The 17,806-nt window shown below is 39.7% G+C and overlaps 1 protein-coding gene across 1 annotated transcript in view; it reads left to right on the top strand.

Moving 5' to 3' along the window:
* SI (sucrase-isomaltase) overlaps positions 1-17,806 on the top strand; it is a 169,651-nt gene that overhangs the window by 43,693 nt on the left and 108,152 nt on the right. The window contains exons 14-21 of the mRNA XM_061637223.1: positions 383-500; positions 3,952-4,123; positions 5,821-5,937; positions 6,027-6,181; positions 7,848-7,932; positions 10,437-10,493; positions 13,001-13,125; positions 17,333-17,421. Of these exons, the coding sequence (XP_061493207.1) occupies positions 383-500; positions 3,952-4,123; positions 5,821-5,937; positions 6,027-6,181; positions 7,848-7,932; positions 10,437-10,493; positions 13,001-13,125; positions 17,333-17,421 (918 nt within the window). The remainder of the gene's footprint in view (positions 1-382; positions 501-3,951; positions 4,124-5,820; positions 5,938-6,026; positions 6,182-7,847; positions 7,933-10,436; positions 10,494-13,000; positions 13,126-17,332; positions 17,422-17,806) is intronic.

Here is a 17,806-nt window from a genome sequence, read left to right as displayed (position 1 = left end):
AAGAGTAGGTAAACTATACCTCAGCATGCTAACATTTACTCTGATATAATAGCTGCATTTTATCTAAGTGTTGCAAGTCTCAATGGATGGATGATTTTGCAATTCTTTATTGATTGCTAGGAAATGTAGGGAGGGCCAAAGCTAATGATGGATTTTAGGCTCCAAAGTAAATTTCAATAAAACAATGAAGAACGGCAATATGTAGTAGTCTTATTGAGTCTAGTGTGGCAGATCCAAAGTACGTGTTTGTGTGTGTTTTCTGAATGTTGTGAGTTTCATAAATAAGACAGACCAGTAAGCCTATATCCTGAGATTTCATATCCTGAAATGTTTGAGGCTGAGATTTACTGCAACGGAATTACCTTTGGCTTTTTTTCCACAGAGATTCTTGACGGAGTCATGTACTCAAAGACACTGTGCATGGATGCCATACAGCATGCAGGCAAACACTATGATGTCCACAGCCTCTATGGATATTTCATGACTATAGCTACTGATGCGTAAGGAATCCTTTATATTCTTCTTTAGTTCACTTGTGACCATTTGCAACTAATGGGGTTTATTTTGCTGAGTAAGGATAGAACTGCAGAAAGTGAAAAGATATCAGAGTGTAGAGGAAGAATGAATGCAGGCAACAAAACTATAGATTAAAAGGAAATTGTCATGATAGTAACAGGCTGCCTTTCAAACAGAGACTGACAACTGACACCACTGACACATAAAGACCAGCAGTTTGTGGTGGAGTCATTTGTAATTTTGGATGTGGGGTCATTTTGTTCTTTGTTCATATTTTTTTCAAATATGGATGGATGGAGAGACAGACAGACAGACAGATAGTGTTTTTCAAACTTGAATGCCACAGGTAACATACATATTTTTTTTGTAGAAAGAAAGAAAAGAAATACAAATTTAACCATGTCATACTTAATATATGCATAATCACAGTTTCATTTGTTTTATATTGATTCCAGTATACAAGAAATTGTGCCCAGTTTAGTCTGAAAGTCTCAATTGATTGTGTTCCATGATTACTTGTAGCTCATAATTTTATTTTTTATCATTATGTCCCATATTTTCCCTTTCCACCGGTCAACAGTTGGTAAACATCTCCACATCTTTGCTCATGTGGTTATTAATATATGAGTGACCAGAATAAGAAAATATTTCTTCACCTGAAATATATAGATCAAGAACATTGTTACTAGATTTAGATGTAATTCAGCACCTGTCATCTCTTTAATGCCTTGCTTAATTTTCCCTAAAATCTCTAGCCATGCAACAGTCCCACCTTATGTGTGCAAAAGTCATGGTTATAATAGTTAATTAATTATCTGTGCTGACTATTTTTAGTTGATTAGATGTAAAAACACACATTCATACTCATTAGACTTGAGAACAATTTCCAGTCTGTCTCTCCTCACCCTATCACTGAGAACTGTGCACACTGGCCCCTCCCTCACACTTTTGCCTCACAAGGAACTTATAAGATGAAATTTGACACAGTGTTAGTCTATTGTAGCTGACTAACAGCACCACCCAAACCCAAGATCGGCTGGGATGAATGAGTTTGGAACAGACAGATCTTGGACTTCCTGGTGTTGCTCCCTCACCGTGGCTCAGCTGGGGATCTGCTGGCGTAACTCCCTTAACCCAGCTGAGCTGGGGCTCGGTTGGCTCAGCTGGCGGAACTTAAGCCAGCAGAACTTATGCTGCCTCATGTCCCTCAAAAGGGGGCATGCTGGGAGCAGGACAGGGCAAGGAGAGACTTATACCTAATCCAAACCTCTTTCAGCTCAGTCATGTGAACTGGCAAGCCAACAGAGCTGATGCTGGCAGAAAGCTTGGTGTAAGTCAAGCTCTGTAAGGCTTGTTTTCCTCCACCGGGCTCAGGCTGGCTTAGAAGTAGCCCCACTCCTGAATGGAGTTTGGAATAGGAATAAATTTTGATGACCTCCTACACTTAGGGTTAGGGGGTGGAAGGATATGTCAATTTCATTTCTTTCTTGGACTGTCCTGGCGTCACTCCCTCATCCTGGCACAGTTGGGGATCTGCTGGTGTAACTTCCTCAACCCAGCTGAGCTGGGGCTCAGCTGGTGGAACTCTCATTTTTCCAGTCTTAAATTCAGTTCTCCACATTTCTGCAGCAATTTGCATTTTTTAAAACCTCATGAAAATTCTCCATCATTTTAGTGTGAATGTCTCCAACTAAACACATTTCTGTAGGCAATTTTGACTAATGTACACATTTTTCCAAGCAATTTCTCATTATCTAATGCATTTTTGCCAGTTATTTTCACTCATATATTCCTTTTTATGCACACATTCCCCTAATGCACTGCAAAATTTAGGTAAGTGTGAAATTTGAACCAGCATGTGCGGGTTGGGGGTGGTAGAAGTTGTCATCCAACTTCCTGGACTTCAGCAGGTTGGCAAAGGCTGCCTTAGATCACGCCCAACCTCTTATTTTATTTTTATTTATTTATTATTTGATTTATATGCCACCCTTCCTCCTAGCAGGAGCCCACGGCGGCAAACAAAAGCACTAAAAACACTTTAAAACATCATAAAAACAGACCTTAAAATACATTAAAACAAAACAACTTTAAAAACATTTTTTAAAAAGCTTTAAATACATCTTTTAAAAAGGATTACAAACATATAATTTTTTTTAAAAAAAGGTTTTTAAAAAACATATTAAAAGGCAATTACAACACAGATGCAGACTGGGATAGGTCTCAACTTAAAAGCCCTGTTGAAAGAGGAAAGTCTTCAGAAGGCACCAAAAAGATAACAGAGATGGTGCTTGCCTAAAATTTAAGGGGAGGGAATTCCACACGGTAGGTGCCGCCACACTAAAGGTTCATTTCCTATGTTGTGTAGAACAGACCTCCTGAGTATTTGGTGAATCTGAACCTTGCTCTGCCCACATAAAAAGCAGGATTGCAGCCTGTTTTTTTTTAAGCAATCTCAATGGCAATTTTATTAATGTTTTATAATTGTACTATATATATATATATATTTTCCACACTTGCTCATATTTTAATTGTGATTTTATTTGTTGTACACCGCCCTGAGAGCTTTCTGCTATAGGGCGGTCTAGAAATGTAATTAAATAAATAAATAAATAAATAAAATAAGTAATAGAAAAAACTAGCAAAACTTAAACATTCTTTGCTCCCCTTAATTTCGCTGAGAGGAAGTTCAGCATGTGCTTAACATTCCCATTAAAATCAATAGGAGTTAAAACTGCTTAACTTTGAACAGGGAGATGGATTGTTCTTTCAGTTTCTAGTCAATTGACTGAAAACAGAAACTATGTCTGTGCCGGAGGCTTCTTTTCTGCTAAATGTGTCCTGCCTGGCATTTGATCACTTGAAGTGGAAAAATAATTTCCAAACATTCAGGGATGTTATTTTCTCCCACCAGTTCTCTTCTAAAAATGCGCCCCTCTTATTCCACATGCATAATATTTCTACTAACACAGGCTTGGAGATACCCTTAATGTGCACTGGACATGCATTAAAGGCCATGTGTTCTCACCCTCTAGCGGTTCCTGTCTACTCTGCATGTCCCTTAATTTTTGGAGACAAACTTCTCTGCTTCACATTTGCCCTATTTGCTTAGCAAATATAGAGCAAACACTGGAATAAAAGTGGCAGATCTGGTTGCTTTGCAAACTATGAAGTGTCTTCCAGAAGACTAACGTGATTTTTGAGCATTTTGGGTTGGGAAAAGCATGGGCTTTGGTTACGCTGTTCTTCATGAATAACTGATGGAGGGGGCATTAATGTATTGTGCCTGTACACTTTCATACTGGAACTTCTTGGGATGCCAATATTTTTTGAAGGAAACAACAAAGCAGATTGTGGTCTGAGAGGTATGGCCCAGGATGTAGTCCTTTAAAGTCAGGTCTTCTTTTGTTCTAATGCCACTAATTCATTTAATTTCAGGGCTCTTCAAACAATTTTCCCTGGAAATAGGAGCTTCCTTCTTTCACGATCTACTTTTGCTGGATCTGGAAAAATCTCAGGACATTGGCTGGGAGACAACGCTGCTACCTGGAATGATATAAAGTGGTCCATACCAGGAATGTTGGATTTCGGTCTCTTTGGCTATCCTTTTGTAAGACACTTCAGTTGTGTTGATATAATAATGAATCCTGTTCTTGTAAAGGAAGAGCTTTCTGGTCTGTTGACTCTGAACCCCTCTCGCATTATTGTCTGGTGTCATGAGATAGGGTGCATTTTTATATTGTTCTCATCTACTGATCCTTTATTTTAAATGCACCTCTGTTTGGTGAGATCTGGAGGTGTACCACATCCTGTAGATCAGGCCTGCATAGCTTGTGACCCACCAAGCCAGATGCCACTTATCGGTCATATAGTGGGGCCTGAATGGTACTTGACAATCCCCTCCCTGCTTTTTTTAGAAGTCTCTGGCAGCAAAAAGCAGGAGGAACACTTTGGTGATCTGGGTGACTTGTAGGCCACAAGTTGTACATGCCTGCTCTAGAGCCATCAGAAAAATGAAAAATGTGTAGAATGAGATGAAAAGCAGATCTCACTATGTTGGGTATATTCAGAAGAAAAGATCACTAGGCTAATAATAATAATAATAATAATAATAATAGGAAAGGCAAAAGGCATCACAGAATGTCAAAATTAATGATGCCCTGCTCGCCGCACAGCTGACGGGCTGGGCATAGTTGCCGATGGGGACGAAGCAGCCACCCCCATCTTTAAAAAGGGAGTAAAGTTGCGCGTCGCGCCTGTGACGTGAGCGTGACTCGGCTGAAGGGAGGGGTGAAGCTGGTGGGCCTATTTAAGTCCAGCCGCTCCTCCCGCCTTCCTCTTCGGATTCGCGATGCCCACCCCGCCCTCCCTCTTTCATGGTGTGCCTACAGGTCGTTTTGGGGCCAAGTAGGAACTTTTATCCTGCCCACCGTTGTTGGCGGGCATGTTTTTTGCCTGCTCCACACTATGTGAGTGGGAGGGAACCGGGTTAGGGGGCATTGTTTTTAATAGGTGGATTTGGCTGAAGACTAATGCCCTATGGGGCAGTTTTGTTATACCACTGGTGCGGGAAGGTGCGGGAAGGGAAATAGTCAGGGACAGCTAGGTGGCCCCCTTAGGCACCTTTGGAGGTGATCGGTAGTTCCGGAGGCCTGTCTGGCAAGGCTTTGCGGCTCGAGGACAGGATATGGGCTGCCTCTGGGGCCAACTTATCTCATCTACCCAAGGGTTATTCAACCCCGGGTGGGGATGACGTGGGAAAGCCCCCCTACTCACCTACAAGGTGTGGCCGGGGTAAGGGGTAAGCGGATGGGCTTGCCCTTGCCCCGGTAGGGGCTGGTCACCCAAGAGCTGTATGGCAAGCTACTTGCTCATAGGTAGGCCCGCACCTAGATTTTCCCTCTGCAGGTCACTTTAAAATTGGGGTTTGTCTGCTGTAATTTAATAAAGTGGCCCTTGTTAACCCAAGCTGATGTGTCAGTGTTTTATTTCGTCCCTCAGCGGCAAATGTAAAATTAACTGTGAAGGCATATGCTAGATTTTCTCTTGGACTAGGACCAGGGAGACTCATATTTGCATCCCACTGAGTGACCATGATTCAGTCGCTCTCTTTCAACCTAAACTACCTCGGTTTAAGTTGGTTAGGATTGCTCCCTAAATCAAAATGAAGGAATAAAATACATTTTCCAGATACGGGTCATAATTCCTTCTGTACTTTTCATTTAGTTTGGAAGATGTATACATACATACTAGGCATATACTGCAGATCTAATGTTGACCTCATATCATACTTGTCTTATTTTTCAGATTGGAGCAGATGTTTGTGGGTTTCTTGAAAATGTTTCAGAAGAACTCTGCAGACGGTGGTTGCAAGTTGGAGCATTTTACCCATTTTCTCGGAATCACAATAGTGAATCCAACAATGTAGGTCTCCTTTTGAAGATCAGATAAGGTTTTTAGTTGCTTGAGTTCCACTTCTTCAAGGCAATAATGATGGTAAAATTCACTTTCAGCCTAAAGATCCTGCATCGTTTGGGCAGAACTCTCTTTTGGTGAACTCAACCAAACACTATCTGACCATACGCTACACCTTGTTACCATATCTCTATACGCTCTTTTACAAAGCACATTCCGGAGGAGACACAGTTGTAAGACCTGTTCTACATGAGTAAGTTTTTTGTTTTGCTGCTCAATAAAATATATTGTATGAAGGGGATGAAGCTTTGATGTTTGAATGTTTGTTTTAATTTTATTTCAATGATCAGAATAAATTTTGATGCATTTCCATTACTATATTTTAAACTGAGAGTTCGTAGAATTATTTTCAATGTTAAAGATTATTTACTATGTTAAATTATTTAGAAGTCCCAGTGCAAAGTGGAGGAAAGTGTTCCAGCATTTAAGCAATATGACTCCAAGGGGGGAAAAGGCATTACCAAGTCTTTCCTCCATAAAGAGATAGAAAAATTAGTTAGGTTAGATAATTAGTATTGATTTCAGTGTTGAATTATTTCAGTTTAAATGTTTTGGATTGTACACAATTGTCTCCAGTCTGAAGTTCCATGCGTGCTCAGGTGCATCCATGGAATTTTGAATGCATTTCCATTTCAATGGAAGGAGTCAATCTATGTGCGTACACCAATGTATATTGCCGCCAAGCCTGCTGAAATGAATACGGAAGACTTTGAAGGCCCAGTTTGGCGACCCTGCAACCATCAATGGGTTTGAGTAAGAGGTATATATGTGCTTCTATGCACACTGATTTATGAATCGAAAGAACATCCTGAATGATAAACCTAAGCTGGGTCTTAGCTTCAGTATTGCATGGATGGGTATATTTGATTTTCTCCATTTTGCTGGTTTGGGAAGTATAGTGGAAAGCATGGTGTGAATTCCTTAAATAAATAAATTTTGAATGGCCGGGAAACCCATGTATTTCCCTCTGATCTTTATGCAGGAAATGTAGGGGATATTAAAGAAATAAAATTTAAAGGTACAGAGAGAGAGAGAGAGAGAGAGAGAGAGGTGTCTGCATTCCTTTTAGAGATAAAAAGACCTGTCTAGTTTGGTTCTCTCAAGTTTCTCATTTTTTCAATGTTAAATTCAGTTCTCCACATTTTTGCAGTAATTTCTTTTTTTAAAAAAAATCCTTATTAAAATTCTCCAGCATTTTAGTGTGAATTTCTCCTAATAAATACATTTTTGTAGGCAGTTTTGACTGATGTACACATTTTTGGAAGCCATTTCTCATCATATAATGCATATTTGCAAATTATTTTCACTCATATATTCATTTGTATGCACGCTTTCCCCTAACATATGCAAACATTGCCTGGTTGGTGAACTGTATCCTAAAATTCAAATAAGTGTGAATTTTGAAGGATGGCTGTGTTTCAGTTCTCATGTTGTTTTGGAAAGTGAGAAATTTCAGCTTTAAATGTGAACTGAATCAAAATTCTCACCAATCCCTAATTCCTTTACACTGGGATCATTTTTTTAAAATACTAGCATAGAAGCTTTTTTCTGCTCATCAGTGGAATTCATGAACATGCTACTAAGGTTCCAAGTTTTATTCTAAGCTTTGAAGTTTTATTTTTTTTGTATGAAATTCAGAATAAATTGTTTTTTACTTATAAAAGCATGTAAAATTGCCTATGCACTGTACAGGGATTCAAAGACAGTCCCTGGCCACAGGTTCACAATCTAATACACCTAATGGAAAAGGAAAAAGGAATGGGAAGGGAAGGAAATGCATTCAAATGCCATTAAATCATGAAAGGTAATCCATTAAGCTATTTGTTTACAAAATATTAATATTGTCTTTTTTAATTTAGATTCTACTCAGATGAAGCCACCTGGGCTATTGACAGGCAGTTCTTGTGGGGACCTGGTCTTCTTATTACTCCAGTCCTGGACCCGGTATGTCTAATTTTATTAATCTGCAAAAAAAGAGAAGTATATGGTCATGTGACTTGTGAATTCAGCATTCATCAAGGCCCGGATGTAGTGAGAAATGGAAGTGAAAAAAATCAACATCATTATCAATTAAATAACAATTTCAGAATCTATGATTAATAGATTAAGCCTCACTGAATGAGGATAGTGTGACATAAGGCAAGACTGGGATATGAGTATGGTTTACCACTGGATCTGGACCTGAAAGATCTAGGTTCAGATTTCCACTTAGCCATTAAGCTGACTAGTGTGGAATTTTCTGAAAATTTTGATGATGAGCTTATCTTCGTGGTTTTTTTTCTAATTCCCATCTCAATCTTTAATCTCAGAGAGAAGCAAGATTTCCCCCCCCCTGGTTCTTCTAAAAATGCAAACAATTCACACATATGTTACACATTATTTTATGTATATTCATTCCATGTTTCCTAATGTAACTAACAGATAAACACATACATGGATCAGTGCATATTACTGTATAAAAATATGTACGTATGAGAAATACTGTACAGCATGGGGCTTGACTCTTCTCTGTGTATTATATGTTATTTTACATATTTTTGCATATAATTAATTAGCCTTTTTTAAAAAAGACAGAAAAATGCACAAGCAGCTTGGACCTAAGCATGTGCTCCATGCAGGAGGTGGTCTGATGCAAGCAAAGGTCAATCAGGTCACAGTCACCACATTCCAATTTACAACTGATTCCTCCTCCCTCCCTCCCTAGATGAGAGGGCAGTCAGTAGTTCTCATCCTAATCTATTTCAAAATATTGTTGCAGTGTAGAATGGCTGGGATAGAAACAATGTATGCCATTTTGAGGTACTTGGAGAGCAGGTAAGGATAAAAACCCCTCAATTAATCAAGCTATGTAGGACTGTTTAGGAAAATACACTATTCAGACTGTAGTCCTATACACATGTACCTGAAAGTAGGGATTAGGAAGAAAAGTATAAAGAAGAAAAGTAATTTGCATTTCACAAACCAATAAGTGAACCAAAATGAAGTTATTCTTCTAAATTTGCACTTTCTCAAACATTATTTTCATAAGGGGTGAGTGCAGGCCCGTACCCAGATGGAGCCAGGGGCTAACTGTAGCACTAATTGTTTTCTGTCCCCTCCACTTTTTTTTTTTTTTTTTACAAAAAAAGTATTATGTTTATTACAGAGGAAAATGTTCTCCCCGCTCCCTGAGCTTTGAGGCTGGCTATGGGCCTGGGTGGCTACAGACTGATTATTGTTTTTGGCCCTCTTATGAGGTCTTGCTTTGTTTTGTTGTTCTTTCTGCAGTACTGTGCTGACCTTTGCAATATGGATGACAATATTTTTTGATTGATTATTAGCTGACATCCTGTATGGATAGAAAGGCAGAAAAAACTCCAGGTTAATAAATATGTGCTTGTTTTTATAATATTTCTACTTATCATGACAACATTTTCCCCATTCCTACCCCATTTCTAAATAGAGGTCCTCAGAGTTGCTTACAGCACAAAATTTAAAAACAATAAATATTAATAACAGTTATGCACTGTAGAGATCTGGCCATTAAAAGCCCACCACCCATTGCCATTGTCAGTACAGTTGGAACAAAATCCAGTAGGAAGCTCACCTGCACAACCCATAGTGGAATGAATGAGATCACAGTTCCCATTCATTTTTACTGAGGCTTCTGCAAGAGAACTTCCTGATGGACTATTAGCCATGACGATTATGCTCTGCCTCTATGGGTGGAGCCAGTATGCTTCTGAATACCATTTGCTGAAAACCTGCAGGAGTGGAGAGTGCTCTTATGCTTTGGACATGCTTGCAGGCTTCCCACGTGCAACTGGTCAGCTACTGTGAGAACAGGATGTTGGACTAAATGGGGCCTTGGACTGATCCAGCAGTCTCTTCTTATGTTCTTACGATGACTAGCCTTGCATCAAATATTAAAATACATTCCATGCTATTATTTTGTTGATCTGGAATTACTATCACCTATGGGTACTTCTAGACAGCAGTTTATTCCAGCTGTCTCTCCCCCCCCCCGTTGTTTTTCATTGAGCTTTCAGTTGATGTATCATCCAGTTCCAAAATTTTAGTGCAAGTTTAGCAATCATTTGTGTGTTTTCATTTTCCAGAAAAAAATCAATTTTCAGCCTCAGGAAGTGTGTGTGCGTGTGTATAAATAAATAAATAAACTTGTGCTTTTTTGTTTATAAAAGTGGGTGCAGAAAGAGGATTCCAAGGGGATGGGAAAGGCTACGGTCCAAGTCCTGCACATGTTCTGTCATGCCCCTTGCAGTAGTTTGAACAACAACCAGAGAAAAGATGCAGGATATCGGTCAGGCAGTGTGAAGGGATTGTTAAAGCCTAATCACAATGAAACCAGCAAAACGTGTGCACAGCCTCCCCTCTGGAAGCACCTTATATATTTTCTGTCATCTGTACTCCTTGATTTCACTTGAAAAGTGATTTTATTTTAATTTCAGGGTGTGGATACAGTGACTGCATATATGCCTGATGCTGTGTGGTATGAGTATGAGACAGTAAGTAAATAGCTATTTTTTTTTAATGTTCCATATACGTTTCCCTTGATAAATACTGACTTCTAAAAGTTGCTGATCAGCAGTTGTAATACATAACAAAATATGTAGTAAGACGTTACTTTCAACATTCGGCTTCCAGTATTTTTTAGTAAGTAAATCATTTTTTTATATACTTCCTGAAATTATATCTGGTATAAGATTTGGGAAAGAAAAAAGAAAATAAAAAAGAACACAAACTCTGGCAAAATAAATGCAAGAAGACAATAAGGGATGCTAAAAAAGAATTTGAGGAGCACATTGCTAAGAACATAAAAACCAACAACAAAAAATTCTATAAATACATTCAAAGCAGGAGACCATCTAGGGAGACAATTGGACCCTTGGATGATAAGGGAGTCAAAGGTGTACTAAAGAACGATAAGGAGATTGCAGAGAAGCTAAATGAATTCTTTGCATCTGTCTTCACAGTGGAAGATATAGGGCAGATCCCTGAACCTGAACTAACATTTGCAGGAAGGGATTCTGAGGAACTAAGACAAATAGTGGTAACGAGAGAGGAAGTTCTAAGCTTAATGGACAATATAAAAACTGACAAATCACCGGGCATCCACATGGCATCCACCCGAGAGTTCTCAAAGAACTCAAAGGTGAAATTGCTGATCTGCTAACTAAAATATGTAACTTGTCCCTTGAGTCCTCCTCCGTGCCTGAGGACTGGAAAGTGGCAAATGTAACGCCAATCTTCAAAAAGGGATCCAGAGGGGATCCCGGAAATTACAGGCCAGTTAGCTTAACTTCTGTCCCTGGAAAACTGGTAGAAAGTATTATTAAAGCTAGATTAACTAAGCACATAGAAGAACAAGCCTTGCTGAAGCAGAGCCAGCATGGCTTCTGCAAGGGAAAGTCCTGTCTCAGTAACCTATTAGAATTCTTTGAGAGTGTCAACAAGCATATAGATAGAGGTGATCCAGTGGACATAGTGTACTTAGACTTTCAAAAAGCGTTTGACAAGGTACCTCACCAAAGGCTTCTGAGGAAGCTTAGCTGTCATGGAATAAGAGGAGAGGTCCTCTTGTGGATAAGGAATTGGTTAAGAAGCAGAAAGCAGAGAGTAGGAATCAACGGACAGTTCTCCCAATGGAGGGCTGTAGAAAGTGGAGTCCCTCAAGGATCGGTATTGGGACCTGTACTTTTCAACTTGTTCATTAATGACCTAGAATTAGGAGTGAGCAGTGAAGTGGCCAAGTTTGCTGACGACACTAAATTGTTCAGGGTTGTTAAAACAAAAAGGGATTGCGAAGAGCTCCAAAAAGACCTCTCCAAACTGAGTGAATGGGCGGAAAAATGGCAAATGCAATTCAATATAAACAAGTGTAAAATTATGCATATTGGAGCAAAAAATCTGAATTTCACATATACGCTCATGGGGTCTGAACTGGCGGTGACCGACCAGGAGAGAGACCTCGGGGTTGTAGTGGACAGCACGATGAAAATGTCGACCCAGTGTGCGGCAGCTGTGAAAAAGGCAAATTCCATGCTAGCGATAATTAGGAAAGGTATTGAAAATAAAACAGCCGATATCATCATGCCGTTGTATAAATCTATGGTGCGGCCGCATTTGGAATACTGTGTACAGTACTGGTCGCCTCATCTCAAAAAGGATATTATAGAGTTGGAAAAGGTTCAGAAGAGGGCAACCAGAATGATCAAGGGGATGGAGCGACTCCCTTATGAGGAAAGGTTGCAGCATTTGGGGCTTTTTAGTTTAGAGAAAAGGCGGGTCAGAGGAGACATGATAGAAGTGTATAAAATTATGCATGGCATTGAGAAAGTGGATAGAGAAAAGTTCTTCCCCCTCTCTCATAATACTAGAACTCGTGGTCATTCAAAGAAGCTGAATGTTGGAAGATTCAGGACAGACAAAAGGAAGTACTTCTTTACTCAGTGCATAGTTAAACTATGGAATTTGCTCCCACAAGATGCAGTAATGGCCACCAGCTTGGATGGCTTTAAAAGAAGATTAGACAAATTCATGGAGGACAGGGCTATCAATGGCTACTAGCCATGATGGCTGTGCTCTGCCACCCTAGTCAGAGGCAGCATGCTTCTGAAAACCAGTTGCTGGAAGCCTCAGGAGGGGAGAGTGTTCTTGCACTCGGGTCCTGCTTGCGGGCTTCCCCCAGGCACCTGGTTGGCCACTGTGAGAACAGGATGCTGGACTAGATGGGCCACTGGCCTGATCCAGCAGGCTCTTCTTATGTTCTTATGTTCTTAAAGAGCCTTCTTTCTTTATGTGCTGATCAATTTATAGTGGGATCATTTTGTTATGCTGGATGATAACTGCATCAAAATTAAATTGTAAAATATTTTTGCCCATTTGATTTCTAGAGAGATCAGAAATGTGTGTTCTTATTTTCAAAGGAACTCATATAGCAACCTTAAATTAGATGCCTCATGAACATTGTCAAAGTAATATCTTCTGTATCCTCCTCACTCTCAAATATTAGGGCATAATATTTCCTTGGAGGAAAAAGGAGTGCCAGATGAATCTCCCAGCAGACACACTAGGACTTCACCTCCGAGGAGGCTACATCTTTCCTACCCAGCAACCAGCCAACACAACTGTTTACAGGTATATCCTAAGGGCCAGATTAGGAGCCATGAATGCAATCTTCTCTGTCTTCTGTGAGGAAAGTCAACTAAGGACTACAGGTTGTATCTGAATGGAAATAAGTAGCTTTCTGAAAATTATTGGTTTACCATTTGTTTATTTATTTACTTACTTACACAATTTCTACAGCATTCTATTTTTGTTAAAATAATAATAATCTCAAAGTGGTTTACAAACCATCAAATAAAGCATTTGTTGTTGCTGCTGTTATGTGCCTTCAAGTCGATTATGACTTATGGCAACCCTATGAATCAGTGACCTTCAGTAGCATCTGTCATGAACCACCCTGTTCAGATCTTGTAAGTTCAGGTCTGTGGCTTCCTTTATGGAATCAACCCATCTCTTGTTTGGTCTTCCTCTTTTTCTACTTCCTTCTGTTTTTCCCAGCATTATTGTCTTTTCTAGTGAATCATGTCTTCTCATGATGTGTCCAAAGTATGATAACCTCAGTTTCATCATTTTAGCTTCTAGTGATAGTTCTGGTTTAATTTGTTCTAACACCCAATTATTTGTCTTTTTCGCAGTCCATGGTATGCACAAAGCTCTCCTCCAGCACCACATTTCAAATGAGTTGAATTTTCTCTTATCCACTTTTTTCACTGTCCAACTTCACATCCATATATAGAGATCAGGAATACCATGGTCTGAATGATCCTGACTTTAGTGTTCAGTGATAAATCTTTGAATTTGAGGACCTTTTCTAGTTCTCTCACAGCTGCCCTCCCCAGTCCTAGCCTTCTTCCGGTTATTTGACTATTGTCTCCATTTTGGTTAATGACTGTACCGAGGTATTGATAATTGTTGACAAGTTCAGTGGCCTCATTGTCAACTTTAAAGTTACATATTGAACTCTATAAGCATATAACCACTGAACTCTATAAACATGCAAATGGTCAAACCTGCCCTCTCCTCCCCCTTCCTACGCCCCCCTCCAATCTGCTCCTTCCCCTTCCCCTCCTTCTCCCCCATGGTCAGTGTTACCTATCCTAACCATGATTGGATAGGAGTTGTGCTGTGCTAGCTGCTGTAGGATTTTAATTGTATTTTCATTTATTATTTTATTTAAATTGTATTACAATTTTAATTCTATGGAATTAAAATTAAAAATCAATATGGATATTTAATGTGATAGGATGTGCATGTTGTATTAAAGAAAGTTATTTGATGTTAGAGGGGAATATTCATCAACTTGAATCTTAGGTCAGATTCAGTATCCATTTTGCTTCTGTATTTAGATTTGAGGGCAACAAGGGCTGAAAACCCACCCTGTTTAAGACTTTTACAATCAAATCCTCTTGAAAAGTCCACAAAGAATGTCAGATCAGCTGTTACTTGTCCGTAATTCATGGCCACCATCGCAATAAAACATATTTAACTGGCTTCTTGACATAGCTCCCTTAGTTTGCCCACTATAATAAACATTATAATTACAATTTTGACATTAAAATATTTCCAGTTATCCCTCAAGTTTGAAAAACTATTACCATGAGCACATGGAACCAAGATGGGAGGAATTTGGTGGGATTGGTTGCAAAAGGCAAGTTTTCTGTTTTAAGAGGTGGGAAAGGGCTGAAACTCAAAGCATTCTATATGATCTGATATCTACAAAAATCCATTAAAAGTGGTTACCTTCTCTTCCTTTGCCCTTGCATATTTACTCAGAAGTAAGCCTCATGGTAGATGATCAGTGGTAGATATGCATAGGACTGCAGCCAGAGAAGCTTGGCCACATGCACCTTTACTCAAAAAGAACCTTAATAATAAATAATAATAAATTTTATTTGTTAGTCGCCTATCTGTCCGAATTAACGGACACTCTAGGCGACTTACAGCAACCAAGATAAAATACAATATATAATCAGCAGTACAAAAATAATCTAAACATCAATTAATACATTATAAAAACTCAACCACCCCGAGAATTCTGTAGGCCTGCCTGAATAGCCAGGTTTTTAAGGCCTGGCGAAAACCCATCAGGGAGGAGGCATGACGGAGATCGAAAGGGAGAGAATTCCAGAGAGTGGGGGCCACAACTGAGAATGCCCTCTCTCTGGTCCGCAGCAGCCTAGCTGTTCTGACTGGTGGGACCAAGAGAAGGTCCTGTGTGGCTGATCTTGTTAGGCGGCATAATTGGTGATGCTGGAGGCGTTCCTTCAGATAAACTGGGCCGAAACCATATAGGGTTTTAAAGGTCAAAACCAACACCTTGAATTGGGCCCGGTAAACAACTGGTAACCAGTGCAGATCTCTTAACACCGGGGTAATATGCTCCCGGCGGCGACAATGTGTGATCAAACGTGCTGCTGCATTCTGTACCAGCTGCAATTTCTAGACTGTTTTCAAGGGTAACCCCACATACAGCGCATCCATAGGGCGCTTACTTGCAAGTAAGGATCATGGTTCGCAACCTGGAAATCCTTATTGGTTTACTCCTCTTTACCTGGTGTCTCTCAACAATACCACTCAAATGTCTAGGCCGTAGAGGAGGAAAGGAGACTTGTGCTTCAAAGGGGGGGGCTTTAAAGGGGTGTACAAAACAAGAAAGGAAGCATGGAGAGTGTAGGAGTGGAAGGACAGCAGTTGCAATAAGAAATTGAGAGCACTGTTTTTCAAGCAATCACTTCTCTGACTGATTCTTTTCCTGGACAGACCCTTTGCATGCATGCACAAACTGCAAAAGAGAAAAAGTGTGGGAATGGCCACCAGACCTGATGTCAGTCCTGACAAGCACTACTGCAGCTAGGGCTGGATAAAAGAGGGGAAAAAGATGTTGCATCTGCCATACCTGATGGGGAGTGGTGGGGAGCATGGTCCTGTAGGGTGTTGCTATAGGGATGGCTCTTGACAAGTGGAATCCATGGGATGGAAGGCCCCCCTGCAAGCAGTTGGGGGGCAGGGAAAGGAGCGTCTCTGTAGACAGCCTGCTGAGGTTTCTCTCCCCACCCCCATGCCATTGATCACTTGTTTAACCAGGGTTCAAAACATTGCCTAAGCATGCATCGGAAAGGGATGCAAGAAGGAAAGGCTTCCATTCATATCTCTCCCCCCACCACACCCACATGAGCCATGTTTAAACATGTGACCAGAAGGGGAAAAGAGCTGCTGCATGGAAGGGGCTTGCAAAGGAGCATCTGCCTTTCTGCTCAAGCACTGCCCCTTGACAGTCCTGGATCACAACAGTTCAAAGTGGAGGCTGAGATAATGAAGAGCAGTTGTTGCTGCCGTTGCTCTTCAAATACATAACATGGACCACTAGCTTGAAGCTCGCAGACCACTGGTGGTCCACAGACCATAGTTTGAGAACTTCTGATCTTGGCAATATAGTGTCAAACAGCCACATAACCACTCCTTCCCAGCCTCTCATCCAGGTAGGGCTCTATTCTATACCGGTTCAGTCTCTCACATTTGTCACAATATTTGGGCCCATTTCTCCTTCAGAGCCATTCTTTGAAATTCACACTTATTCAAATTTTACAATGCAGTTTATGAACCAAACAATGTTTACAAAAATGCATATATTAGGGGGAAGTGTGCATAAAAATGAATATATGCCATATATATGAAAATATGCATTATATGACAAAAATGCATATTTTATTTATTATTTTATTTATTATTTTATTATTTAATTTTATTATTAGATTTGTTAGTCGCCCATCTGGCTGGTTGTCCAGTCACTCTGAGTGACGTACACAAAAAAAGCATACAGATACATTAAAACAGTAAAATCTCAACCAAGAGTAATAACAACCTAACTCTCCCCAAAGGCCTGTCTCAAAAGCCAGGTCTTCAAGGCCCGGCGGAAGTTCATCATAGTGGGGGCATGGCAGACATCATTTTGCAAAAATGGCTTGCAAAACGGTGTACATTAAAACTGCCTATAAAAATAAGTTTATCCGAAGAAATTCACACTAAAATACTGGAGAATTTTCATGAGGATTTTTAAAAAAACAAATCACAAATTGCTGCAGATATGCAGAGAACTAAATTTAAGATTGGAACAATGAAAAACCAAGATAATCAAAATTGAGAGAGTTTTCCATCCCATATATATATTAAAAAGAGAGAGCAATAGTCATAAATATATCTAGAGTAGTATTTGCCAAACTATAATCCTTCAGCTTGCATGCAACCCTAAAATATTGTCATGTGTGTTGTTTTTAAACAGCCGTTCAAAACCTATGGGACTTATAATTGCCTTGGATGATGGTGGAAAAGCTGCTGGAGAATTATTCTGGGATGATGGAGTAACCAAAGGTAAGCCCACTAATATTAGAATAATGGAAGTGAAAATTGTATAAAAATAGGGGTTGGAGAATTCTAATGAAAATGGGAGCAGAAATTGCATGCATTTGCATATTTTTCACGTGTCCGGAATGGAAATGAATCCAGTGGATACAATCAGTATTTGCTGTTGTTGTTTTCAGTCTGTAAATGGTACATAATTTATGACTCCCCTCCCTTTGCATTGTGCTGCATTGAAATAAATGGCATGGAAATAATTACATTTAAATTGGTAATATGCCAGTTATGTAAATAATTATGTAAAACAGCATGGAGAGCTGTTTTAACATAGTATTTAATGAAAGCCAAACTGCAGGAATAACGTAGTATTTGATGGAAGCCAAACTACAGCCAAATG

This window comes from Rhineura floridana, chromosome 7, assembly GCF_030035675.1.
Source record: "Rhineura floridana isolate rRhiFlo1 chromosome 7, rRhiFlo1.hap2, whole genome shotgun sequence".
Classification (NCBI taxonomy): domain Eukaryota; kingdom Metazoa; phylum Chordata; class Lepidosauria; order Squamata; family Rhineuridae; genus Rhineura; species Rhineura floridana.
The sequence above is the reverse complement of the archived record's forward strand: the minus strand, read 5'-3'. Positions and strand labels throughout refer to the sequence as shown.